This window comes from Alnus glutinosa, chromosome 1 (assembly GCF_958979055.1).
Source record: "Alnus glutinosa chromosome 1, dhAlnGlut1.1, whole genome shotgun sequence".
Lineage (NCBI taxonomy): Eukaryota > Viridiplantae > Streptophyta > Magnoliopsida > Fagales > Betulaceae > Alnus > Alnus glutinosa.
In genome coordinates this window covers 45,424,991-45,452,409 of record NC_084886.1, presented here as the reverse complement: position 1 = coordinate 45,452,409, position 27,419 = coordinate 45,424,991, and the positions used below count along the sequence as shown (strand labels likewise).

The window sequence follows — 27,419 nt, the reverse complement described above, 5'->3', positions numbered from 1 at the left end:
TTTTCGTCTATTTTATTGTTTATTTTACAAATTTACGTAATAATTCATATTTTATAGAAATAAGTGTAACGTAGATTGTCATGTGACAATTTATATTTTAGTGACTAACGTGATAAATGTCACATCAATTTGTAACCGTGAGAAGCGCTGCGTTGACTCACACCATTTTATAAGAAATTTATAATAAAAGTTGTATACTAATTTTTTTTATTTTTTTTTTTTGATGGATATACTACTTACTTTTATTAAATGGTGATAGAGAGACTACACAAGGACACCTTACCTTTAAAAATCGGCTAAACCTAAGACCTCTCTTTTCATGTGGAGGCACTATCTCTCACCACTTTGCTACACTATAAGAAACCGGTGATGACTCACCAAAGTTGTTGCTGGCCAACCAAATTGAAATGGGCCTTTGTTTTGACAATTTATTGTCCCCAAATTGATAGAGAAATGCTATCTAAGTAAATCAAATGACATGACATTAAAAATTAACCCTTAATATTTTTCTTTTTAAAAAGACTTGCTTATCCAAATTGCATACCAATCTATTAAATTCATCCCACAAATCTTTCTAGAGAGGCATGGTTTGCTCGGCTTGTCTGTCGTTGTTAGTGACACATCCAGAACCACTTTTTCCATGAAATTTTAGATACTCTTTTACTTCTTCCCAAAACCTTGGATCGAGTCATGAATCCACTTGAGCCTCCTCGTTCTTTTGAGAGTTGTTATCACGTATTCCTTTCTGGTGATCCCACATCAAGAGTATGCACCAAATCGTGGCAAGATTGTTCAAACGTTGAGAAATCGTTCGAACAGAAGGATGACATTTACGGGTATAATGGATTTAAGCAACTTTTACACTTGATTTGCATTCAACCACGCAGCATATTCATCCAAACCACAAAGTTCGATAACAAAATCTAGGATTTCAACCAAAAAAAAATCTAAAAAAAATAGTAATTTTACTTTTACACGGTCACCAAATTACCAATCACCAGATCCTTGAATGACTTGTGCAAAGCACGGCATGTAGTATGTGCAGACAAATGTGGATCTAGTATCCAAAACTGACAAAATTTACCATAACATTATAAGATTAAAAAAAAAAAAAAAAAAAAAAAAAAAAAAAAAAAAAAGGCACTCTGGATGCAGTCTCTTATTGGACAACATACAACAATAGCACTCATATCAATCTCTGGGGAGGGGAAGGGGGATGCCGGAGGATCTTATCCCTACTTACGATCCAAACAAATGCTGAATCCCATTTCTTTGGGCGGAATGAACTGAAACACTCACTCACATGAAATCATAGTCATCAAGCACATCATAGCCATCAACAGCCAAATCATCATCTGGCTTGTCAACAATGATCTGCTTTTTCTTCGCGCCTGCAAGCAAGGAGAAGCAGTTGACATTACCAATTTGTAGGTTGTTTAAAAATTCCTCATTTTAGAACAATCATGGGCATTAATTGTAAAAAAGTGAAAGTCCATCCCTTATCATAGATTAACTCATTTAGTACAAGTCCGTGTGTGATGCTCTCATTTGTCAACCACAAGTTCGTGTACACAAACCATACCTGTCTTCTTTCTACCAGCATTGGCTTCCTTCTCTGCTTTTAGCTTTTCATTTGCAATTGCCGAAACTGAAGATGCAACCTCTTTTGCATCTGCTGCTTTCATGGTAGTCATTGATAGTCTTATTACAGTCTTGAGTAAACCAATATAATGATAACTTTTCTGCAGCAAAAGGATGCGCATATATTCTTGCAAAGTTAGAAATTCGTTTTGAAATTCTTGACTTTGGTCAAAAGAGAGGAAGACAATTTAACATACCTCATAGGGTCGGAGCTTATGTGAAATGAGCTCTGCATACTCCAAGAAGTCACTTTCTGAATTGGGAATAAAATTATCAAGGGTCTTCTCATCATCTCTCTTACCAAACAGCTCTTTAGTGGAGTTATAATCAGCTTCTTCCACTAGCCTGTGATGAATAATATAGTTGTAGTGAAGAAACTTCTAAGCATACCAGAAACAAAAAGGTTACAATCCTCCATATTAGATTGTCTATTGAGATCAGCACATAAGTTTTAGTCGGCCGGGATCAAAGCATGCAGACAAATTGTATTTGATCTATTAATAGATTTACTCACTGAATAAAAACAAGCTTTAGTTGGAAAATTTGAAAATAAACATACAGTGAAGGCCACAATTTGAAACAGACGACCATGCTATAAACATGAGGCAAAAACTTGTCAAGCAAGCCCCTCAGATCTGTGGGCAGCATGCACCTTCTGTTATGCACCATGATCAGAATAAGGGCAACGCTGATAGTCAATGCGTGACTTTCAGATGCCAAAAAATTGACAAGAGAGTTTAGTGCAGGTGCATAAGTCTTACATAGACCATTTGTGCTCTTTTTATTTTTTGTCCACCTTTGTTGTTTCATTTTGTTAATAGTTGTTTTAAATAATTTTCTAGGAATGGACATGGTAACTGTACTAGGTTTTTATTGTTGTGGGTCTAATGCAGGAAGTAGTAACTTGATTATAAAGAATCTTCAAACTTGAATCCCAAGTAACTTTGGAGAAATATAGGCCTACTAAAAGTCTAATATGTATGATTACCAAGTAATTGAAGTTTCTCATCCAAGAATACACATCAGAATTAGTTTATTTGGGGTAGTGTGGGTTATGCCACACACGGTGTTGGAGTTGTTGAATAGTTGGGGGGCCGCGATTGGGTATGGTAGTGCTAAAGAAGCTCGGCGGTTAGCTCCTTTGTGCTTATTGTGGTGTATTTGGCAGGAGCGGAATACACGGCTCTTTGAAGATGTAGAGACATCTATGGTGGAGCTACGGGAGCGGTTGCTCAATACGTTATATATTTAGATAGAGTCCCATCAGAACTTGAATGTTTTTACTTATGTAGATTTTTTTAAATTATTCTATGTTCGTTCCTTTTATGGGCTCTCTTGTATACTTCCCGGCGGCTTCGAGTTCTTCTATCGCCATTAAGGGAGAGGATAGTTTGACCCAATCTCAAAAGTGGCCAGTGGGTTTTGGTCCGTCAAGGGAGGTGATTGCTCAGGAGCAGGGCGATGAGTTATGGGATGGGAGGATGACGATTTCCCTCTCCCTTTGGGTGTCTTTCCTCCCGATTGGGCTGTAGATTGGGAGTTGGAAAGTGATGAGGGTTTGGACCCATCTTTGGTGATTTTGGATGCCATTGAAGAGAACTTCCACCGGGGAGTTAAGGCAGCGCGCCCAAAGTCCAAGGGTAGGAGGGAAGTTTTGAATTTGGCAAGCTCCATCAACTACGGGGATTCTTGTGCTTCCTCCCGACGCAGGAAAGGCAAGGCGCACATGGTGTAGGGCTGGGTGGGTTGATCGGGTTTTCTTGTGGCTTTTGAGGGTTTTGTTGGGTTGGGGTGCTTGTGGGGCTGGTTTGGGTGTTTGTTGGGGACTTCTTTGGGTTTTAGGATTGTTCCTTATGGGTTTGTTTGGTTTTTCTTTTTGTGGGTTGGCTTTGGTTGTTCCTGTGTATACTCCCGGTTTCCCGGTGTACTTAGGGGCGCCTTACGCTTTTTATAAAATTTTCTTACTTAACAAAAAAAAAAAGGATTGCGCCGCTCTGCGCTTATTTTGAATAAATTGCAATTACTTATCAAAAAAAAATATACATCAGAATTAGAAATGTTCTTTTTTCCCTTCTCTTTCATATTTAGAGTTTAAGTTTTGAGCCCATGAGTTTATAAAATTCGAGCCAACCAAGCAGGAAATTGCAGAATATCATTATCTACAACATTTTTGTCTTTGTTTTTCCAAGCAACAATTAGGATTCCCTCCAGGTGCCACTTTTTGTTTTTCCAAGAACAGAGGCATACAAAAACCCAACTCATGCCACAAATGGGGTGGGGGTAGTCATGATTATTTTACTGGATGGATATAACTAATTTTATCTAATGTGTTGCACGTATACCAAAAACTAATAATTTGAAGGTTTGAAAGCACAACTTGGATTGAGAAGCTACATTGTGACCTAATTAGTCCACAAACCTACAATCTTTTATTTAAGATTGCGTAACCTTTTTCCCTTCCCTTCACTACATATGATACATTTTTTTATAAGTAATTACATGACTGATATTCAGTAGCATGAACACTCACAGGACTAATAGTAGTATCAACTGGGGGGGGGGGGGTTTGGGAACATGTGATTTCACCAGGTAGAACCTCTAAGGTAAAAAGTGCAGCTCTATTATGATAGTGATAATTTGTTGTCTATATATGGCATAAACTATGGTGAGCGTCGCCCCATTAACATTGTTTACGGCCACACATACATTGGTGGAATTAATTTAGATCTAAACCAGTCAAAGAAGCATACAAATCATAAAGGTGGACATCTTTTAAATCTTGCTTGACTTAGTGAACCAAAATGATTTATTTCTTTACTTAATACTTAAATCGTGAATAGCATCCCATGTGTGAGGGAAACAAAGCCCTCTACTTTTTCATAATGAAAATGCAATTATTAAGAAAAAGTAGAAGCATGCCTCTACCTTGTTATCTCTTGTCCACAAGTTATTAACCTATTGAATGTCCTAAATTGCAATAAAAACCCAACGATATAGGTGCAATAGGTCAAAAATGGATTTATTATGAAAAAGTACAGGCATGCCTCGACTTTGTGATTTCTCGTCCAAAAATTGTTAACCTATTGAATGTCCTAAATTGTTATAAAAACCCAACAATGTAGGTGCAAAAGATCCACTAGATACAATAGCCATGTCCAATTCTAACAAGTAGGCATGTCAAACATTAACAACTTTAGCACTGTTTGCACACATGAAGATTTAGAAAGCATCAATCAAGCTACGGTGATCACAGCTCAAATAAGGATCAGTTCAGTGGTAAACTTCACTTGAAACTTAATTAAATCTCAATTCATCCAATTTCAGGTAAATCATGTTCTGGATATTATCAATCTTAATAGGCAGAGGAAATAGGTTAAAGCTGTTAGTTTACAAGACTTGCAGCATGATGAGAGAGACTAACTTGCATCACCAGCTACAATCTGATTTGAGTCTGAGCTCCTCAGAACCAGATCTAAGTAAATATCAAATCTAATCCATAACAGTGTGATATACTAAACTAGCAGATAAGTTCAAAATCAATACAGATACAAAGAACAAATGCAGCATTAAAAGAAGATGATGCTCAAGACAGATGGAGTACAAAATAATAAATATTGCTGGTCCACAATTTAAATGGTTTTTCTTTGTAACATTTACCAACCATCAGATGAGGAACAGATATTCCTAAATTAATCTACTACTGAAAAAAGCATCCCTTATTAGCAGAAAGAAGTATTTGAACCATTACCGTTGTTGGCGGAGTTTTTCGGCTACAGGATCTAGTGGCTCTTCCTTCACTAATTCAACAGTTTTCCCTTTCTTATCGGCAGGTTTCACTGCGGGTTTCTTGGGGGCCTTTTCAGCTGGAGGTTTTGCTTCAGGTGCCTGATCCTATCACATATACACAAAACAGATTTCACATTAACATGAACAAGCAAACCACCATAAACATGAGGGATTGGCATGCCACTCCGTGTGACAGTGCTCTAACACCAAATTGAATAATAGCAAATTCAAATCCGTGTTCCAATAAAATATATGCATCCACCTTACCATGAAGCACATAATACTGGGAAAATTTAAGTAACTTAAAACATTTTTACAAAAAAAAGTGAACAGTATATGACGTGAAGCATTCATGCAATAATGACACTGTACTGACAAGACAACATTGATATGCACCTTCAACGTAATTTATCTTTTTGTTTATGTCCATGTTACTTGGTGCTGGCAGAGTCAAAAAGGTACAGGCAACCTGATTTTATATATATATAATCAAATTATCATAAAAAGTGTAAGGCGTCCTAGGTGAACAGGAAGTATACAAGAAAAAACACCTTGCTAGCTAGAAGGGAAAAAAAGAACAAGAAAATAATGATAACTAAGTTCCAAAGGGGAAACAAAAGCAGCAGTCCAAAGAAAGGCAACCTGAATATTATCCAGTTCAAGAAAAGGAGTAACTAACATGTCCATGGTCACTAGTTCAACGTTGGATCTCTGTCAAACAGCCTAAGCAACAAACATATTTTTTTCCCAGCAAATGTTTTATCCTACATTGCAGATATGGTCACAAAATGAGAGAGAAGTTTTTCAGTTAACGAAGGCATTCTAATGACGTCTCAGAAACCCTGAGCATCATGAGTTTCAAGTTAAAGAACTTCAGATATGAAAGCCAGTGCTCCACCTACATTGGCTCTCTTCACGCATGTTGTTTCGCTAGTCCTAAGAAGTTCAATAATTGGACCAAACAGCACAGACAACCAGGTAGCCATTCACCAATCAGGCACTCTGGCCTAATTCTAATTTAAATCATCAGAACAAAAGAAACAGGTAGGAGATATTCTCACTGTTATCAACCCTTATCAAACGATATTTCTAATGATACGGAAGTTTCTTTCAATTAAAAAAACATAATCAGAATCAAATTCCATCTCCAAAGGATGAAATATCACCAGTGACTGAAAAGCCATCAAACTCAAATGATTTGTTACCAAAGAGGGAGGCCCGAGGCCTGCACTACTCAAATTTAATTTGAGCTGAACTCTAATGGTTTTGTATCACTCTTTGTATATTGGCCCAAATGAAGATCCATTTCCAACGTCATTTCATTATGCTTCATAAACTGCCAACCGATCCCCCACCCCACCCCATCCCTAAAAGCAAACATAATGAAAATGTTAAATAATTTTTTTTTTTTTTAGAAAAAAAAAAAAAAACTTTTTGGCAAGCAATGTTTGAATATTTATCTGATTATAGATAACCTGTTTACCTTTTTCTGTGAACCAAATGACCATATTATATCACAAACCTGTGTCATTACATTCACGCAAATAATCATCATCTGTACACTTCTTCTATTTGTTTTGATGGGAAAAAAAAAAGAAAAAGAAAAAGAAAAGAGCAGCCTAGTACATGTACAGCATACAAGAGAAACACCACATAGACCCCTTCTATTAATGATTCCCTCCCAGACACAACCATGGCCAAATTTTGGGAGCAGGTGGGTACATGCAGAGTATACAAGGAAAACACCACATACAACTATTCTACTAATGATTCCCTTCCAGACACAATTATGGCCAAATTTTGGACATTTTGAAAATAAAAATGCTTGCGCCTGCTAAACTTTAAAGATACGCATCTTGCAACCAGACCCATCAGTGATACTCAAGCCCCTAGTCCAATAGACTTATGTTCTAAGCAAAACACTGGAATTGTCTAGGAAGATGATTGTATAGAACTTTTAGAATTGAAAGCAGTATGCAATTTCAAATGTTTAACTTTCACTCTGTACTATCTGACATAAATAGCAAATCCACCAGCAGAGAGAACAGTCCAAACAAATTATAGATTAGACCCCTCGGAACAAGACAATCCATAAAATTTCATGACTGGACATTCTCTGTCCCTTCACGAACCAAGCCTCCACCGCATACAACAGAAATATACAGGCATCGCTCAAAATTATTATCCATTTCCCAATATGATCTGTATGCTACTCCAAATAGCAAACTTCAAAATAGCAAAAGATTTTTCAAGAAATTACTTGTATTCTTTTCAACTGAACCGATGAAATAGGAATGTCAAAAAATAAACTGGATCTGATTATACAAATAATGTAATCTCCATGGTTCTGTAGATTGTCAATCCATTATCCAAACTCAACATTCCCTCAATATCAAGCCAATGAATCATCCCAGGGATATAATCAATTAACCAACACTACGTCCTCTATTCCCATCCAGAAGTGTGAAAAAAATGATAAGAGGTCATAATTAATTATCAATCATACCGGAGTAAGTTCATCTTCATCCTCCCATGATTCCTTCACATCATTGTCATCCGCATCTTCATCGTCCCATTTACTTTTAGGTTGCTCCTTCGCAAGGGGTGGAATTTGCTCATCCTCTGAAAGAAAAGCATGTCCCTTTGTAAAACCAAACAGCAAACTCCAACAGAAAAACAAACGATAATCTTCATGACACAAATATAGAGGAAAGAAATTAAAAACAACCTTGACTAATTATATCGTGCCCCTCAGGTTCTACAAAATAACACTAAACAGTTGTTGCATACAACTTCTTTAAATCCCTTTCGTGAAAATGAAGCCAATATGAAGGATCAATTAACAACATAACACATTCTTTCATAGTATAACATATTAAGTTGAAAAGAAGCAGAGATAAATGATGTCCCATCTAAACCTTAAAAAAATTTAGTAATCAACTATGGAAATTTCAAAAGGGAATTGACATTCCGCCTATTTAATTAGTATAAACACTATCAAGCCATTTTAAATGCTCTGATTGAATGCAGGAGTATGGTACATGACTTCCGCAACAATGGCAGAACTTAAGTGCAATTCGGGGATCCTAGCCAGCTTATCAGTTGTCACACTTTAAATTTGCTTATATATTACCAAGTAATTACTCTTAGTAACCAACATTTATTCCTACAAATTATATTTTGGAGAAGGCCAAAAAGGATCATTACCAACCTCACTGGTGGATTCTCACAATTATGGACTCTGTAGCGGGCTCAGAATACATAGATTACAATGGTAGAAGATCATGACTGATTGTCGTCATGACAAGTGAAGATGACTTGCCTAAATGGTGCAGCGCACTCAAAAAAAAATTAAGTCTCATGGTTGAGAACCTCCAAAGGAATATCAGTTTCTTCTCAAGGATTGACAAAGAGGTGAGAATAAGTCCGCACTGAAAAGATTCCTAAAAGCCAGAAATAACTGGGTTTGCTCGCCACCCATCTCCCGTAGAGTTGCAGAAATAATGTAAAGCCATAGTGCATCACTTTTTCCCTTAACATAAATGCGGACAAACAATTTGTACTCTATGCTAGGTGCTCTCATCTAATCCAATCAGTTCTCTTAGGCACACAAATATTGTTATGCAGTATTCTGATCCTCTGTAAATGGCCAGTGAACAAATTAATACTCCATCCATCCCAAATTAGATGTCTTGGTTCCAGAGAGCATGACTGTTAATCAAGATACATACATATAGTGAGCTTCCTGAAATGTCCTTCACTATGGACATGACTTTCAATAAGAATCATGTCTACTTTTTGAGAAAGCTAAAGGTAGTAAAGAAAAAATGAGTTAGTGCTTCCACTTTCAGAAAGTGGACATTTATTTGGAGACGTTCCAAAGGAGAAAGCAAGACATTTTTTTTCAGAATGGACTAGCAAGTTTCAAGCTGTCTCTTGTTCAGTAAATAGTGGGAAGCTTCATGGAACCCTAGAGTTCAGAGTGGCTTGGACCTTAGAAGAATAGGAGGCTTACACAAGGTCTCTATTGTGATGTACATATGGCCCACATCTCTATGTGCCTTGGCTTGTAACCAACTGCAATTATTGTTGGATTGGATCTCTAACAATTTAATGCAAATTTCACATCATACATCCGAACAGAAATACTTCAAAAATTCGAAAAGACTCGCAGACAAAGGTTGTTGCCACCTCTTACAGTTCTCAGGCGATCATAGGCAATCTTTGTTCTGTGCTCAGTGAAGAAAACAGATTCCAACCATGAATAAACTTTATAGATAGGATGGGAATGCATAGTGCAAAATTGCTATCACAAGGTAACTTAAAGGTGGGTTTGCCAAAATTTTGAGAAACAATATATGCTACTCAAATGCTGCAAACTCTTCTAAAATACCAGCTATCCAAACGGATTTTCAGATGTGGGCCCCACCACTAACACTTTTCAAAACAAACCACAAAATTCTTTGCAAAAAATAAAACGCTTCTCAAAAAAACAACTAAACACTTTTTTTCTGGTGTGGAGACTGCGTACGTAAATTGTTTTCAGGGAGGAGGCTGCCTACTTATATGTAAAAAAAATAAAAAATAAAAATAAAAAAAGAAGAAGAAGAAGAAGAAGAAGAAAAGAGAAGATGGTGGGGTGGCCACTAGTACCCGCCTAACCCATGATGGTGGCCACCTCGGTGGCCGCTAATCTGTCTAGCGGTCCTGCATTGGCCGCCAAGGTTGTCTGTGCATATAACACTTGTTCTGAATGTGGTCCCCACCAAATCAATTCTCAATTTTTACCTTTTTCAAAACTCTTTTCAATATCCAAAACCCAAAACACTTCTCAAAGTTTTACCAAACCAACCCTTGATATCTTCTGCAATTTTCCAAACACAAACTAAGGGAAGTGATAGGAAGATGCTTCGTCCATAGACCAGAGTACATCACTCCCCTTCCGCTGAATTATAACTTTTTTTAGCTACAGCTATAGTTAACACGTTTTTTTTGTTGGTTGTGCTCCCATGACCCTCCTGGAAGTTTTGGAATCCATTCATCCCTCTTTTGCCAATTCATATAACATACATCATAGAAGGTAAATACACACACATGCACATAAATGGCCACACACCCACACCCATCGCCCCGCACCAATAGTCACACCCACCTCACACCTAAACCCACATCCACAGCTAGGAGCATATATATAGCATGCCTCAGGATAGCTTCATGACTTCTTTCGCAATATTTTAATCAACTTGATAATCAGAACCATAAATCACAACAGCTCCCTCCCCTCTAACAAAGAAAATTGTTCGCCTTTTTCTTTTTCTTTTTTTATTAAGTAACAAAATTTTGTCAGAGACTGTTGGAATTTCAAACCTAACAAAGAACAAATCCTATTAAAGATTAAACCAGTCCATAAATCCAACATTAAAAACAGTTACACACGATGACCTAACTCACAGAAACCTACTCCCTTTAAAAAAAAAAAAAACAAAAGTAAACACATAAGTTGTAAACAATAAAATTCAATTTAACAAGGAATTATTACAATACAAATCATGACTTAAGCAAGGCATAACTCCAAGTCATTCAAGAATGGTGGAATAGTGGCATTGAGTTTCTTGACCCTTTGACTCAAGATTAGTCAGTTCTATTTCTCAATTGGGGGCAAGGAATGTACACATCAGTCGAGTGTCACCCTGGCATAACTGTCCATCAATCAGGTGTCACATTTTTTAACTTCCCAATAGCAAAATAGCAGAAAAAATTCAAAAGAAATAGAAAACACCAGCACAAAAATAAATAAATTAAATTTTGACAACAACAATATTTTTACTTCTCTGCAATTTTACTAGTATATATTTATACTTTGCAGTAATTATGCAACTTTTAAAATAAAGTAAATATTTCGCCCAATTGTATCAATAGAACCACTAAGACGTTAATCACCATAATTATATTGCTACTTCCCACAGATTCAAGCAAATCGTATCAGTCTTAGGAAATTGCACCCAAGAAATTGGGAAATCACTTGATCATAGTAAAAGTAAGCAAAAGAATCAAAAAAAAAATAGACACGACATTAAGACCATAGTAAAAAATAATAATATAATCTAATCTCAGTCAAGTAAGCAAAAGAATCAAAAAAAAAAATCACACACGACATTAAGACAATGGAATCAATGGGAGAATGGAAAAATTCTTGTACCATACCACATCATAAGAAAAAGAAAATGATGATGGTGTCAACAGCAAGAATAATCATAATAATTAGTAAAATTGAACCACTAATATATCACAGTTGTGTGGATTGAAAATTGGGCTTCTGCAATTCTGAGAATGTAAAAAGCTTCCATCAGATATGAGTTACAAGAGTGCACAAACTGGATGGCATGCACAAACAGAATTTAGAGCGGAAAAAATTACCCCAGTCCTCCATCTAATTGTGTCAATATGTGGATAGAAGCAAATTAGCAACTAGCTTGCGAAGTGTGATACTGCATACAAAAAGATGTAAACATTAAAAAAAAAAGACATGAGAAGCAAATAATAAAAAATTTGAGTGCAGAATAAAAATTCTATCAGAGACAAAATTGATTCGAAAGAAATGCCAATTAAATGCTTTTAAGTATAAATTTAACTTAGGCCATGACTTCCAATCTCAACTTACTAAACAGCAGTCACTACATAGAAGAGATAAAAGAGGAATGTGAAAAATGTAATATAATATGAGCCAAAAGAGAAAATATGTGATGCTGCATCTGTAGCATCGTTAGAGAGGAAATCTCAATTCTAGAAGCCCAAGGTTAAGGCAATCATCTCTAGACTAAGCAAGAAGCCTTTTGGCCCAAAAATAGGTGCACGTGATAGTTAATTAGGTCATTAGTATTTTAAGGACTGATGATGAATATGCAAGTGCAGAACATGCATATACCAGTATTGCCAAGTTACTCAGATTTCTAATTGCTTCTGTTATACACTAAAAAAGTTAGGTATTATACATAGATAGATGAATGTGTACATATATTTACACATACAAGAAGATTTATCACCACTGATCCAGTATTTATTCGCGAATCTCAATTTCCATATCCATAAACAGAAATTGCAGAACCTCGATTCTGACCACTAGATTTAAGAGCTCCTCAAATAAAATTAATAAACCGATCAATTGATACCTAATTGTCTATCACAAGCTTTCACGGGCTTCAAAATTTTAAATGTACTACTTTCCAATATCAAGGAAAAGCAACATCTAACGGCCTCTTTCAAAACTCATTTATAAGGGCAATAGGTTCAAAAACATTCAAAGGAGCACCTTGTGGTTGTAGTGGGTAGTAGTCTAGGGTTTCTGCCGCTGCTTCTTCTTACGTTCTCAGGTACGCTCTATAATCCCGCACCTGCGAGGAAAACAAAGTCAGAAAACGAAACGAAAAGAAAGGAAAAATAAAAGTTCAGATGTGTTAAATTGGGCAAAAATCGATTCCTTTAAATATAATTGGACTCTAAATTTTGATAGAAACAATTTTCTTGATACGAAACCGAGGGGAACAAACAGGGATTTTGGAGAAATCGGATACAGAAATTGATTTACCGAGAATCGGGTGTGTTGCGGGGGACGACAAATCCGAGTGGAGCACCGAAAACCCCTAATTTCAATGTGTGGACCGTAACCGGTAAGGTAATAAGGGTTTTTTCTTTTTCTGGGCAGGGGTTTGCGTAATAGGAATGTGCGCAAAGAGAAAGGAGAAGGAGAAGGAGCAAGAGGTGGTTTATGTTGCTGTAAAAACTTGGCAAGACAATTAGGGTTTTTTTTTTTTTTTTTTTTTTTTTTTTTTTTTTTTTTTTTTCAAATGTGACAGATTCCAGATTTTCTTTCCAAATTGACGGTTGCGCACTTGCGCATGTGCTTACGAGTCGCTTCATGTTTTTGGCCACATCATCGGTGAGCTATCCGCTAATAAGAAAACAACAACAAAAAAATGGTTAAATGTCTATGAGGTACATGTTGTTAGGTCCTAAGCAACTCGCCGTCTCAATTTTAGAAAGTGTTATAAGCAGGGGCGGAGCCTGCTTTTAGGTTTAGGGTCAAATTGAAAAAAAATAATTTGGGGGGTCAAAATTACAAATTTTTTAAAAAATAGGGGTAAAAGTTAATTTTTTTTTATTTTTTTTTTAGATTTTTTTTTTTTTTGGGGAGGGAGCCCTTTGGCTGGGGGGGCCAAGTCCCCCCAAGCCATAGTGTGGCTCCGCCCCTGGTTATAAGTGGTATCTATCGTTAATGAAAAAACCCAGTTAATATTTTCGCTAGTCGTCCGTCTAGTTTTTTAACAGACCTCCACGTCACACACCTTAGAATGCCAACACTTATCTCAGTTGTCAAGTGGCCACGCATTACAAATAATACTTATGCTTTTAATGCCTTGTAAATGAGAAAAAAAAAAAAAAATATATATATATATATATATATATATCTCAATTTCAAAAGTAAAAAATAAAAATTGAGAATTGACCCTTAGGGGTGGTTCGGCCACCCTGAAAGGCCACAATATATATATATAGGGCCCCCCACACCGGCTGATCTGTGGTGGCCGAATTCACCTCAAGGACAAACAAGGGTGGCCGAGCCAATCCCAAGGCACTTGGGGGTGGTTTTGGCCACCGCTTTTTTTTTCTTTTTTTGAAAAAAAAAAAAATTGAGGTATTTTTTATTATTTTTCTCATCTTACGTGGCATTAAAAGTATAAGTGTGATATGTGATATGTGATATGTGATATGTGGCCACATGACAATCGGGACAAGTGTCGGCATTCTAAGATGGGTGACGTGGAGGTCCGTTAATAAATATACGGAAGATTGACGGAAGTACCAACTAAAATTTTTTCATTAACAACAGGTACCACATATGACGTGTTTTGAAACTTAGGAGGCAATTTAATGTAGTGCCTAACCACATGTACCTCTCGATCATTTAACCTTTTTTTTTTTTTTAACTCTTCGGATTTTAGAAAAATGTATCATTTGGCTTATAAAAACCTTTTAGGGCAAAAATTTTGATTAAAAAAAAAAAACCTAAAGGCATTTTTCTCACATTTTTTGAGAATTAAGGAGGGGGGAGTTAATATTTTGAGAAGACTTTGTGAATGTTTGTTCTTAAAAAATAAAAGAAAAATTGAACTATTAGTCTATGAGGTTGCCGGTTGGCATAAGTTACAAATCACTCATGTGGTATAAAAAATAATTGTAAAATTCTTTTAGTATGCAAATTACAAATTATTCCCTGAAATTGTTTTCAGTCTACAAATTTAATAGAAACCGTTAGGTTACCACGTCAATCCAATAAAAACGCGACACATGTCACTATAAATAAAAATATATATATTAATATCTTAAAAATTAAAAACTTTCAAATTTTATTATTATTTAAAAAATAAAATTGAAAAATGAGGTTTGGGGGGTGGTTGCCTCCTTGGGAGGGGTGGCTTGCGAGCTACCCTTGGCCTATGGGGTGGCCAGTGCCACCTCTAGGGGTGGCTCGCCGCCAACCCCATGCTCAAGCGTGGCCCGCGAGCCATCCCCTAAACCCCAATTTATTTTTTATTTTTTTACGGCCACTCCTAGCCAATGGGGAAAGCTGTGAGCCACCCCCCTAAACCCAATTTTATTTTATTTTTTTTATTAAAAGTGACACGTGTCACGTTTTTATTGGACTAACGTGGCAACCTAACGGTTTCTATTAAGTTTGCAAACAAAAAACAAGGACCTTATAATTATTTTTTATGCAACAGTGAGTGATTTGTAATTTAGGCCAACCATACGCAATTTTTCTTAAAAGAAATTGAGGGGTTTTTTTTTTTTGTTGAGGAGGGGGGGGGGGGGGTGTGGTTGGTGTTAAAGAGGGACAATGGGGCTTTTCAAATGTCCAAAGGAGGAAGGAGTGATGCCCGTCTCCCTCCACCACTGATCACCAAGAATAAGTTTATTGGGACAAACCTAGAGATATGAACCAACCTGTAGAACTCATGTATCAGGTAAAATGTGAAGGTTAAATTATACCAAAGCTTTCGATTTGATCTGTTACCGTTGGATATATTTGTTAATATATTTTGGGATTTTTTTTCTTTCTTTTTTTTTTTAAAAAAAAAAAGTGTTCTAATATAACATAAAAAAAGGTAAAATTATTTTTGTGTCTTGATTCGTTTGTTAATATATTTATTTTGAGAGGAAAAAAAAAGCGCACACACACACAAATTTTAACGAACATTACAAAGTTAAGGAGAGTGGAGACAAGGAGAGAAAAATGGGGGCTTAGGAAAAAAAAAAAAAAAGGAACTATATGGAAAACAGGAGAGAGATAGAAGGGAGATGGTGTTATTTATATGGTTATTTTTATTTATTTTTCTTGACAAAGTGTTATTTATATGTAGATGTCATCATTATGTCATTTATTTTTAAATTATTTTTCTAACCTTTATATTAAAATATGCGATTTTATTAAAGACTATTAAAGGTAAAGGTGCATTCTAAATTTTTAGAGAACAATTGTAAACTAAAAACTAAAAGATTCTTGCTTAATTAAAAATAGATATGAATAGATATTGAACATAAACATGTATCAGTTTAGAATTTAGATGCACGTTCTTAGGTAGAATCACACATGGGTTTTTGTGGGTCATACAGATTTAATGATTAATTTATAAAATAGATATATGAAAAATGTACATGAGATGTAAAAAGATCATTTCTTGTTACTGTATTGCTTATAAGCTTAAACATGGTCCCATAATTTTATTTTTTTATTTTTTTAACAAACTACCTCTAAGTTATATATTTTTTTTAATGAAACAGACTCCCTAAAATTATGTTTTTTTACCTCTCAAATGTGTTTTGTTTAAGTTTTATCCCTCTTCCTAACCTTAAATTATAATTCCACCCACCCCCACACGATATCTTGACACTTTGAAACATAAATATAGAAGTTGTTGTGTCATATATAAGTAATTATATTTGTACATTAAATGTTCATCAAGTGTCCATAAAAAAAATGAAATGGCTTTTAAAATTATTATTGGGCATGTGATTGATCAAATGATGATTTTGATCAAATGGTTATTTTAAAAGCCACCTCATTTTTTTATGGACATTTAATGTACATCTAGAATTACTAATTATATATGGATATCAAGTTAGCGTGAATTTGGATGGTTTATCTTATTTAAGATTTTTTAAAAAAAAAAAATGCATCCGACTATTGTCAAGACTAGATTTTTCATTCCAAACAAGTGTTCACTCATTCTTCAGTTTTAGAAAAAAGAAAAGTTATTTAGAATACCTATATTTGACTCCATAGTAAAGTTGGATGGGTCAGATTATGTTATACTAAATGAGAATACCTTCAATAATTATGGGTTTTAAAACCCTCGTTTTACGACATCCAATAATAAGTTGACAACTCATCAAAAACAAAAAAGTACAATAAAAATAATATAAACATGAATACACACAATCTCCTAATCATCTATGTTATCTCTAATCTCAGACGGACCCTTGCCTTTGTCGGATCCACCTTTCCAGCCGAAGCTTCTGTCGGAATCCATGGAGCCGGCCACCGTCGAAATTCGCCCATATCGAAGATCACGGATCTTGTATAGATCCGACTGAACCAATGGTGGGTCAGGGTTAAGACAAAGAAGAAAGCACTGCCAAGCCGCCCACGACACTGTCGGAAATCGGCGAGAGCGGTGACAAAGAGTTTCGTCTCTTGGATCTCTCGGGCAGACCTCGGATCTCTTTTTCCCTTGTTGTGTATCTCTTTCCCTCGCCGAATCTCTCTCTCTGTGCCATTGAATCTGACCTTGGGCTTTGTTGGATTGGGTTTGGTGGGTCAGGGTGCGTGGGTTTCCAGCGGTGTCGGGAGCTTGCTAGTGGCCAGAGTCGATGTCTGGATCAGGGTTGAGATCGTGGTCGGCCGAGGTGCTGGGCAACAGTGCCAGATCTGGCCTTTTTGGCTACTCCACGTTCCGATGTAGATTTGGCGGTGGCCGTTGACAGAATCCGGCGACGGGTGGGGTTGAGGAGGTGATGGTTTTTTAAAACTGGTTGGGCTCTTGGAAGGGAAAATGTTATGTACTTTCATGCTTAATGTATTTTAGTCTAAATTAGTCTTTTAGATGATGTGTTAACTCTTTATTAAACGCTATAAAATATCATTTTTACATCCCATTCTTGTAAAAAGGGCTCTCATACTAAATAGATTTTCTCTTTTCTTTTTTGTTTGTTTTTGTTTTTGTTGAAGAGCAAATTTTAAAGAGAGAGAAATAAACAAATTCGATCAATATAATTTCAACACACCTCAAAAGCAAAAAACCCTTAAAAAGGAGAAAAAAAAGAAAGAGAAAAAGAAAAAAGAAAAAGTCATCACCGTTTACGGTGGTGAGTACGGTGAGCTATGCTAGCAGGGCCATTACACTTTATTTTTTTCAATTCTCAGGCCCATTCTACCGTCCATTCTGCTACACATCTTAGTTCATCAAGGCCCCGTAAAAACAGAATCAAGTGCCTAAAAGGACATATTTTGGCCCACAAGCTAATGGATGTCTTTTGCTAAAGGAAATCAATGAAATAATTGCATCAAGTTAGCCTAAATTACGAATCACTCCATGTAGTACTATAATTACAAATCACTTTCTGAACCCATTTTCCATCCATCAAATAAACAAATTCCGTTAATAGATTACAATACAAATGATATTTAGAGGTTGTCTTGCTATTTATATGACGTGACAAACTAATGGATTCTGTTAACTTTGTGGACGAAAAACGGGTTTAGAGAGTTATTCGTAATTATAATTTACCGTAAGGACCCTTTATGAACTTTTTATACTACAGTGAGTGATTCGTAATTTAGGCCAACCCCAAGGATCAGTGGTGCAATTATTCCGAAATCAATCACTATAGTTCTTTTCATAACTAAGCTACTGCTCTATATTCATCCATCCAACTCTTGCCTTGGCATCATGATTTACTATGCATTTAGTCAAGTAGTGGTCTTCATCTTATTAGATTAGAATGGGACATTTAATCAGTCGTTTTTCGTAATGGATTAAATTTAAGAGGCATCGTTATTTATGTTTTTTTTTAAATTGATTTCATTCAACATAATAAAGACAGAGTATGTTGCTCTAACAAAATAATATTAGAGATCGAATTAAAAATTCCTTCCATTCAAATTTTATTTACGAGCTTTGGTTAAACCAAGGACAACAGCGTCTTCGTTTTTTCTAACATGAACAATCTGCCAGCTGTGCATCAAATTAACATATATCAGACAAACTTGAAAAAGAAAATGTTGTTTATCGTAAAGGAAAACCATATATATACTTTCACGAAAGTTTCGAATTGCCGTGGAAGCAAGAAATAGAGTCATTATCACAGCACACCGATCTCTGTAAAGAAGATGAAAAGAATTTGTCATCTTACTATTTGTACAAATTAGTATAGTCATTATCATATCATGACCAGTCCCTTCAATAAAAATGAAAATTATTTGTATCTTACCCGTCTAAAATATTTTCTCCATTCGGCAGAGCAAATCCTCCCTCTTTCTCTCTTCTTCTTCTTCTTCTTCTTCTTTTTTTTTTTTAATATAAAAAATAAGAAAATTGATCTTATTCATTAATCAAATAACTAGAGCAGTTTGCTCTAATGAAACAATGTCACATATACATGTTATTTCTGGCTTGTTTAACGGCAACTATAGCTAACATGTGTGTCGCACAATTAGCCTTGCGACAAACGTGGTTGATCTGCCAACTAGAGAGAGAAATTAAAACTGTCCGTATATCTTTCACTAGTCGACCAAATCTGCTCTAATTAATACTTGTATATTTTAGGGTTTTTATCCCCAATAGCGCATATCCTTCCAAAATTATATAATGAAGGCCAAAATCTTTGCTAAAATCAATTGACTGGTAAGCTGCAAAAGCCTCCGCTGTAACATGCTCGAAGTTTGCCATCTTTGTCAAACTTCTAGCTGTAATTAAGTGCTCTTCAAAATCCCGTACTACAATGCCTATACCCAACCTCCCATTACATATGTCCATCACTGCAATCCCAATTAACCTTATAGTGGCCTTCGGAAGAATGTGACCGTTGATAGGGCCCATTCTTAACCACTATTGCTAACTTCATATCTTTCATATTTGACTTTTTGTACTCTTCTACTGACTTGAGTGTCCTACGCACAATAGCAGATGGGATGCTAAACTGCCCTCCTATTAAATTGCCTAAGAGTTTGTTGAAAGATATTTTGTTTGGAAGTACATTTGAAAAAAAAATAACAATTTGAAAATCTGAAAAAAAAAAAATATATATATATATATATATATATATATATATATTTTTAAATTACAGATAATGAGTGCGTTTTTAAAAACACACGATTTTAAAAGTAAAATTATGATTTTATCAAACACTTAATTGTGCTTTTTAAAAAAAAATCACGTTTTTATTTACTACAATTTTGAAATTGCTATTTTTTGAAGACTAATGTCAAAAACCATACTTTTATCCCGCTACTATCTCATTCTAATGACGTGACAGTGCCAATCAACTTTAGATTTTTTTTTAATCGCTGATCCAATAGCTAATTGACACGAGACAGTATTAAAACAAAAGTGTGATTTGTAATATTATTATATTTTCTAAAGCGCACATTTTGAAATTGCTAGACGAAACGGATCCCACGACAACAACTACCGAAAATGAAAATGAGAGGAAGAGGGGGTGCTTTTGTTGAGGGCCAATGAGCGGGCCCATGTACACATGGATCATTCGTATATCACAATCTTAGCAATTATTTTGATAGATGATTTGATGCCGGACTAGTCGATCCGAGTCCAAATCCAGCCCTAGACTACTCTACTAGTTGCTTCAACCAATAATTTCGAATTTTGACAACACAATAGACAGATTACTTCGTACACATCCTCTTTTTCCTTTTCCTTTTCCTTTTTCCCAAATGGTAAGGCTGCCAGTTTAGGTTGTCTTGGTCCCTTGGACTCTCCTATCTTCTTCTTCTTCTTCCTTTTTTTTCTTTTCTTTTCTTTCTTCTTCTTCTTCTTCTTCTTTTTTCTTTTTCATTTTCTTTTTGTTTTTGTTTTTTGTTTTTTTTACTCTTCTATCATTCTTTGAAGTTTCAAATCTATTACTGTTGGATTTCCCAAAATATCTTTGTTTTATTTTTATTTTTATTTTTTGGTTGTGTACCCCTTTTTTACTTATCAATTATATTAGAATATATGGCTTTTTTTAGATTAGATTGATAGAATCTTTCTTATTAGAATTTACTTTGATTATAATCAAATCTTAGAGATTTAATTACTTTTATTTCTATCATCTCTATCAACCATATTTCTCCTATAAATAAGGGACATCCTTATTGTAAATGAATTAAGTGAATAAGAGGATAATGTAGTAATGTAACCATTTGCCCTTTGGGCTATTTTCTAGTGGTGGATGCATGCGTCTAATGTTGAACCATCCCAAAGGTGCAAGGTGTCGTTATGAATGAGAGTCCCTGAAGTAAGTGACAAAGGTTCATGGCGCGAGCACAAATGAGAATTTCTGTAGTAGATTAGATAAATGTGCTAAGTATAGGCATGAATGAAGGTATCTAGAACAAAGGAAAAAAGTTCATAGCACAAATACAAACAAACCCACGTAACACACAAATAATCCTTTAGGCGGCCCATAGGATTGATAAAAACTCTTCCATTTGAGGGGGAGTCTAGCAAAGTGGTGTAGACTCATATGTGATGATGAAATTGTTGAGTATACATGTATTAGTGTAAAAATATTGAATATTATACTATAAAGATGTCACAAATGTGTGGTTAAAATAGTATAATTCGATCCAAATCCAAATCCAAATACTTCAACTTTTGAGTTAAATGATATCCTTATACGCTATAGTATGGTTTAATTAAAATACTCTTCAAAGTGTCAATTTCCTCCGGACAAACACGTAGAACCTCGTCTGATTAGATGCCGTCTCATGATTGGAAGGTTTGGTAGTACTCTAAACCTAGCTACCACTCTTTTCTATTATGAGACCTTTCAGGATTTGACAAATTTCAGCTTATTACCATCAATTTTTAGTTCATCAAAAATGCCTCTAATCCTAGATATTTACACACAACCTGCACAAATGTTGCACGGATTACAAAAGTTGCTAAAGCTTATACGTTTTCAATTTGTTTGCATTGATTCTTTAGTCCACTAAACATGAATTTAACATATATTCAATCATGATTTGCTTAGGGAAAAAAAAGATCTATTCAATCACAGTTGTCGACATGACACTTGCACGCCTGTTACCCTACTTATGAAGCTCACAAATTGAGTAGTTGAAACTATAATTAACAATAGTCTAGACCTAACAAGGGATATAATAAGAATTTCTCTTCGGAAAGAGCCAAAGATTATATATATATATATATATATATATATATATATATATATATATATATATAATGGAGCTTTTATGTTAAAAAATGAATTGACAAGATTGCAAGATCGGAAGAAAAGACTACCTATTTTTTCACTCTAAACAATCTTGTCCATTTATTTTTTAACAAGAGATCTCCATTAAAAAATTTACAAGAAATAATAGAGGAGGACCTTTAATCGCCCCCCTCTTTTCAATAAAAAATATAATTTTATTCAAAAAAGAAAAATAAAACAATCAAAAAGTACATTTTAGTGAATAAAATTGTATTTTTTTTTTTTGAAAAGAGGAAAAAAGGGGTCGGAGCCGGTTAAAAGTCGCTTATATCATTTCTCAAAATTTACATGAGGTAAGCCAAATTCATTTTTTCACCTATATTCCAAATTCATATGCATGTCTTATAAGGAGTTATATATATATATTTTACATTGGTGAGTTATTCACCAATTTTTAGGCTTAAGTAACTAGTCAAATACAGCTACATTTTAACCCAAATTTGCATTTTGACTAACCAAAATAACCTTTGACCAGTAGAGTGTGAATAATAGGTTATTTAACAATGGATTTGGATTAGATAATGTGCTGTAGTTTTTTTAACGGTCAAGATTTAATTTTATTCTTTCTATTTCTTATAAAAAATTTGAAACTAAATCTGAACCGTTGAAAAAATTACAGCACATATGTGATAGGTTTTTTTACCACACCTTAGGGCATCCCTTATGAGCTCTCCATTTCAAAATTTTCACTAAAATTTGGTCAAAAACTCAAAAAAGTTTACTTCAACAAACTCTCTATTTTAGTTATTATCAGAATTTCACTTTAAATTTGGCTCACAAATTTCAATAGCTATTAAATATTTTATCATTTCTCTCTCATTTCACTTCATTTTTCATTTTTTTCTCTCTCCTCATTTGTTAGGAGTGGTTGACCAAATCCAATAAAAAATTAATATTTAGTTGAAATAGAGAAATAGTTAAAGAGTTTAGTATATGCAGTTTATTAAAAGTGATAGATAAAATAACAAAATAGATTATTTAGTTAAAATTTAAAGATAATTTGATAAGCTCACTAAAAATGCTCTAAGCCATATTCTTTAACAATAGTCTAGACTAACAAGTAACAAAACTAAAATTTTTCATAAAAGGAACCAAAGATCTATGCCTAATTTTTAGTTTTATATATATATTTTCCAGATAAAACTTTAAAACCGGGGGGCCATGCTCCCAGCCCCGGTTCCGTCCGGGATGTTGGACATAACGCATGGATTTTTAACATAACAAACATCAATTAATTGGTTAATCCGACATTAAAAAAATGATATTTAATGAATCGGAGTACAAACTGTACACATTTTGCACGAATTGCAATACTGATGAGTCCCGCATCTTAATTAGTTCTTAACGTGGCACCCCATGACTGGAATGTTCAGCAATAAACTTGACCTAACAATTTGTTCTTTTTTTAACTCGTTGGGATTAATGCTTTAATTTACTAAGCATGAATTGATCAATTAGTCTCATCCCATATACATGATTGAGAAGTAATTGTGGCTATTACGAAACCCATTCGATAAGGAGGTCATCTTATTATGTGATTCCAGCAATTTCGTTCCATCTCCATGTAATAAGCAGCAATTCGAACAAATATTCACATTCTAGCTAAAAAGAACCACCATTTTGCCCATCAATTTGTTATTTTTTCGGTTTTTTTTTTTTTTTAAAAAAAAAAAAAAAACTCCGACAGACATTAACAAATCGTGTAGCTTACTAAATATGAAAGACATAAAATACCCACTATCTTTCTTTTGTGGAAAAGTGGAAAAGTAAAATAGTAACTCCAAGCAAGCAAGCAAGAAACATATTCTAGTAGAAGAAGTGCAATTACAGCGCGAACCCCCATCCTTATTATAACCACTAAAAACGTGGAAAATGTACAGCAGTTAAAAAGAACCCTCGAGGGCTCTTCAAAAAACAACCAAAGGAAAAAAGCAATCTACGTTCAAAACTGCCACCGACTCTCCAAAATAATACTCTAAAATTCTTTTTTTTTTTTTTTTGGAAAAAAAAAAACCACCCTTTATCATCATAATCAGAGGTGGCATCATTATTATCATCACTATCGGACTTTCATAGTCGGTGTTTACCAGGCATCATCACCGCAAAGAGAACCAAGAGAGGAGGTCAGCCCCCACGCGCCGGCTCACGAGACCCACGCGCTCGTCAGACACCAGGGGCGACCGACAGAGAGGGCAATTAAACTTGAGGTGGTCAAGCCAGCCATCGAAGCACTCCTTGTGGAACACGTGGCGGCAGGGCAGCCTGCGCACATGGTCCCCATCCCTCAGCGCGCTTCTGCAGACCACGCAGATGGGCCGGTCCATAGGGTCGGTGGCCGGCCCAAGACCATCCTCGCTAGCGGCGTACTCGTATGAAAACGCCTGGTTGTTGTTGAGCTGATCCGCCAAGGCGATGAGGCCGGCCAGGCCCGACCCGACTGCGCTCAGTAGACCGTCGTCGACTCGGTTCGGGTCGAATCTGGACAGGCCCAGCGTGTGGAGAAGGCCTAAGAGCAAGGAGCGGAGGTAGGCGACGCAGTTGGCGATGAGCGCCACAAGTAGTAGTGGGATCGAATCCGATGAGACGTCGTTCAGCTGGCTCTGTAACCCCATCTCTTCAATTTTACTTCTTTGATTTCCAGCTTTATTTTCTTTTCTTCTCTTCCTTTTCTTCGAGAAAGAGAGAGAGAGAGAGAGAGAGAGAGAGAGATGGTGAGAGGGTGTGAAGAGGAAGAGAGGGTCTGAGGGAATATATAAGAGAAGGGGGTTACGTGGGGGTGGGGATAGGGAAGAGGGGACAGTTTGGTAGCGTGTGGTGGTTGTAATGTTATGGTGTGATGTGTGGTACCTAAATAATGCTGTGAGCCTGTGCCTAAAGAGTGGGAGATTTTGGGTGTGAACGAGGCCATGTGTCCCGTGTCCGGGTGTAGAGGTGTAGTTAAATGCTTTTCTCTAGGCTTTCAATAAGGGACCATTGCTCTCTGGAATAAAGCTCATTCATGCTAACATGCTCTTGTCATGGATATTCAATGAGATCGATTTTTTCTTTTCTAAACCTCTTCATTTTGGGGATGATAACAGCATTTTTATTGGGCCAGCTAAAAGTTTTTTGTTTTTTTTGTTATTATTATTATTATTATTATGAATAGATAAGAGTTATTTTAGTTAGTCGTATACCAGAAGGGATTAACAAATGTCCATGCAGCCCATTTCTTACTCCATCTAGCGTCTCTCTTAAGCTTAAGAAGTTTATTTTGAGGGTAACTCACTTGTGTTGCCATGGCTTTTCAATATCTTTTCATTGTCCATGGAAGATTGCGGTTTGCGGACATGATCACCGATTCCATCTCCATTATCCTGATTTTCGATCTCTTATTGGGAGGCTCGAAATATTCATAAAAGTGTTAACTACTTGTCCACCGTGTGACTTATTGAGCTACTATACAACTAGAGTTCATTCCTGCTGCATCTAACCTATTTTCCTTCCCCCTTCTTTCCCCATTTGTAGTGGAAAATATCCACCCCTAGCTTTCTTTCTTTTGTTTGTTGTTGGCATGTAGCTCATTTTGTTGAATATATTTACAAAAAAAAAAAAAAGAAAAAAAAAAAAGAAGCACATCCATATATGCTTCTTGTTTTTTTGGTAGAAAGAAAGAGAAATATTACTTTTCACACTGTATTTTCACACCAACTGTTATAAGTTTAGCCTTAAAAAAAAATATTTCAAGTGAGAAAATTACAGGTTATAACAGCTAATTATGAATGACGATGTTGCCACTAATTTTTAACAATTAAAAAAGAGATTGGAGTGCTTGCTCAAGAAACACTTCATAAATTGTTTCAACATATTACCCATCGCTGAATGTGGGTCAATGAGGCAAATTAAATCGCAAACTCCCGTACAAAATAACAAGTGGAGCAAATAGTCTTTGGTTAATCCTTTAGATTATGTTAAAGCTTGCGTCTTTCAGTTTAATCAAAGCAAAAAATGAAAGTTTAATGTGAAAAGCATACTTTTTGTTTAAAATCTAAATTCTAGGTTGTAGTGATATATATATATATATATATATATATATATATATATATATATTCCTTCAAAATAAAGGCTATTCCGGTGGTGGTTTTAGTCCTTCTAGTCCTTTTGGACTATGGAGTGTGGTTTGGTTTTTTTAGATTTCTTTTGTTTTTGGCAGGAAAACACTCTAGAGAGGTCTCGGAGGGGGAGAGACTGCCGCTCGTGTCGCCAGTGAAACAATTTGGCATGCTCCAGTTTTTATCATTCTTCAAGGCCAAATCTGCTCTATTCCGCCGTCCTATGGTCGACACGCGTCTCCCAGCCTTGCTTGCCGTCGTCCTCCGGTTCTGTCGCTGTTTGCTACGGCCGGAAAGCTCACTAGTGAACGGCGCGTTGTCATCACGCGCCAGGGTGTTTTTCACTCCTTGGGCCGCGCGTGATGGCCACGTTACATCTCTGTTGCCGTGTTTGGTGGAGTTCGGGGGTTTATGGTGTTTGGCTTATGTAGGGGATCTTTCAGTGCCGACGCGTGTTCTACACGCATCCTCTCCTGTTGTGCTTTCTTCAGACGACAGCTTTTGTTTTGGGTATTTTCTTGTTCTTGAATACAGATTGTCTTTGACAATTTGCTCTGTGTTAGATTTAGCATGGTCATTGCTTTTTAGCACAGATTGTTTGTGACCGACTCCATAGTGCAAGTAGAGGTTCATATGTTAGCGCAGAAGCATATTTATGTTGACTAGATTTATTTGTAGCAACTGTCGGTATGATCTGAGTTATGGGGTAACTGAGATGGGATATTTGTATTGGTCTGAGTCTCAGTCTGTTGTATCTACGTTACCTTTTGGGTGTATTAATGAAATGATTACATTTTCCCTTTAAAAAAAAAAAAGTCTAATTAATTAGTGAATTTACTTTCTATTTAGGTGCATATTAGAGGAACCTCGTAAAAGAAAAAAAAGAAAAAAAAAAACGTCATTAACTTGATATACTATTTGTTCTTTTTATGCATTAATATCAAAACAATTAATAAAAATAAATGCTACAAGTACCAATGAATAAAATCCACATCATTTGATACCCATCTTTTGGTAAAAGAATTTGGTACCTCTATCATTTCTCATATATATAACGTGAAAGTGAAAAATAGCAAGTCATCTAAGTGTTTGTTTGAGATTGTGTTATAAAGTTTAAAAAGTTTTTTTTTTTTTTTTTTTTGTAAAACTTTTTAAAAGTATTTATTTATTTATTTTTAGTCTAAAAATGCTAAAACACACTTTTCAAAAAAGTTTAAAAATAAAAACTATTTTCTCTCAAAAATATATTTTTCAACACAATTCTAAATAAATTTTAAGCTATTTACGAGAAACCTCACGTATATCTATTCCCCTGTCAAATTTAGCGATTTTTTTTTTTTTCTTCTT

The 27,419-nt window shown here is 35.4% G+C and overlaps 2 protein-coding genes across 3 annotated transcripts; both read right to left on the bottom strand.

Annotated features, from left to right (window-relative positions):
* Nucleotides 1–909: 909 nt before the first annotated feature.
* On the bottom strand, nt 910–13,213 carry LOC133852515 (uncharacterized). 2 transcript variants are annotated; one of them, XM_062289291.1, is made up of 8 exons: nt 13,013–13,213; nt 12,737–12,818; nt 11,845–11,915; nt 7,934–8,049; nt 5,390–5,526; nt 1,839–1,986; nt 1,583–1,742; nt 910–1,391 (listed from the first exon to the last, which is right to left on the bottom strand). In XM_062289291.1, exons 3-8 carry the CDS (start codon nt 11,855–11,857, stop codon nt 1,300–1,302), a joined length of 666 nt encoding a protein of 221 aa, XP_062145275.1. In that variant the 5' UTR covers nt 11,858–11,915; nt 12,737–12,818; nt 13,013–13,213; the 3' UTR covers nt 910–1,299. The 2 variants fall into 2 exon arrangements, with proteins under 2 accessions (XP_062145275.1, XP_062145270.1); XM_062289286.1 differs by having other exon boundaries at nt 5,390–5,532; nt 13,013–13,209.
* A 10,592-nt stretch (nt 13,214–23,805) lies between these two features.
* LOC133852506 (E3 ubiquitin-protein ligase RHA2A-like) lies at nt 23,806–24,714 on the bottom strand. The gene has a single exon (XM_062289277.1). It carries the CDS (start codon nt 24,591–24,593, stop codon nt 24,078–24,080), a length of 516 nt encoding a protein of 171 aa, XP_062145261.1. The 5' UTR covers nt 24,594–24,714; the 3' UTR covers nt 23,806–24,077.
* Between the last annotated feature and the right edge of the window lie 2,705 nt (nt 24,715–27,419).

Coding starts and splice junctions, on each gene's coding strand:
- LOC133852506 (XM_062289277.1), bottom strand. CDS start 24,593: ATGGGGTTACAGAGCCAGCTGAACGACGTCTCATCGGATTCGATCCCA.
- LOC133852515 (XM_062289286.1), bottom strand. Junction 1,743..1,838: donor ATAAGCTCCGACCCTATGAG/GTATGTTAAATT, acceptor CTTTTGCTGCAG/AAAAGTTATCATTATATTGG. Junction 1,392..1,582: donor TGCTGGTAGAAAGAAGACAG/GTATGGTTTGTG, acceptor CCTTGCTTGCAG/GCGCGAAGAAAAAGCAGATC.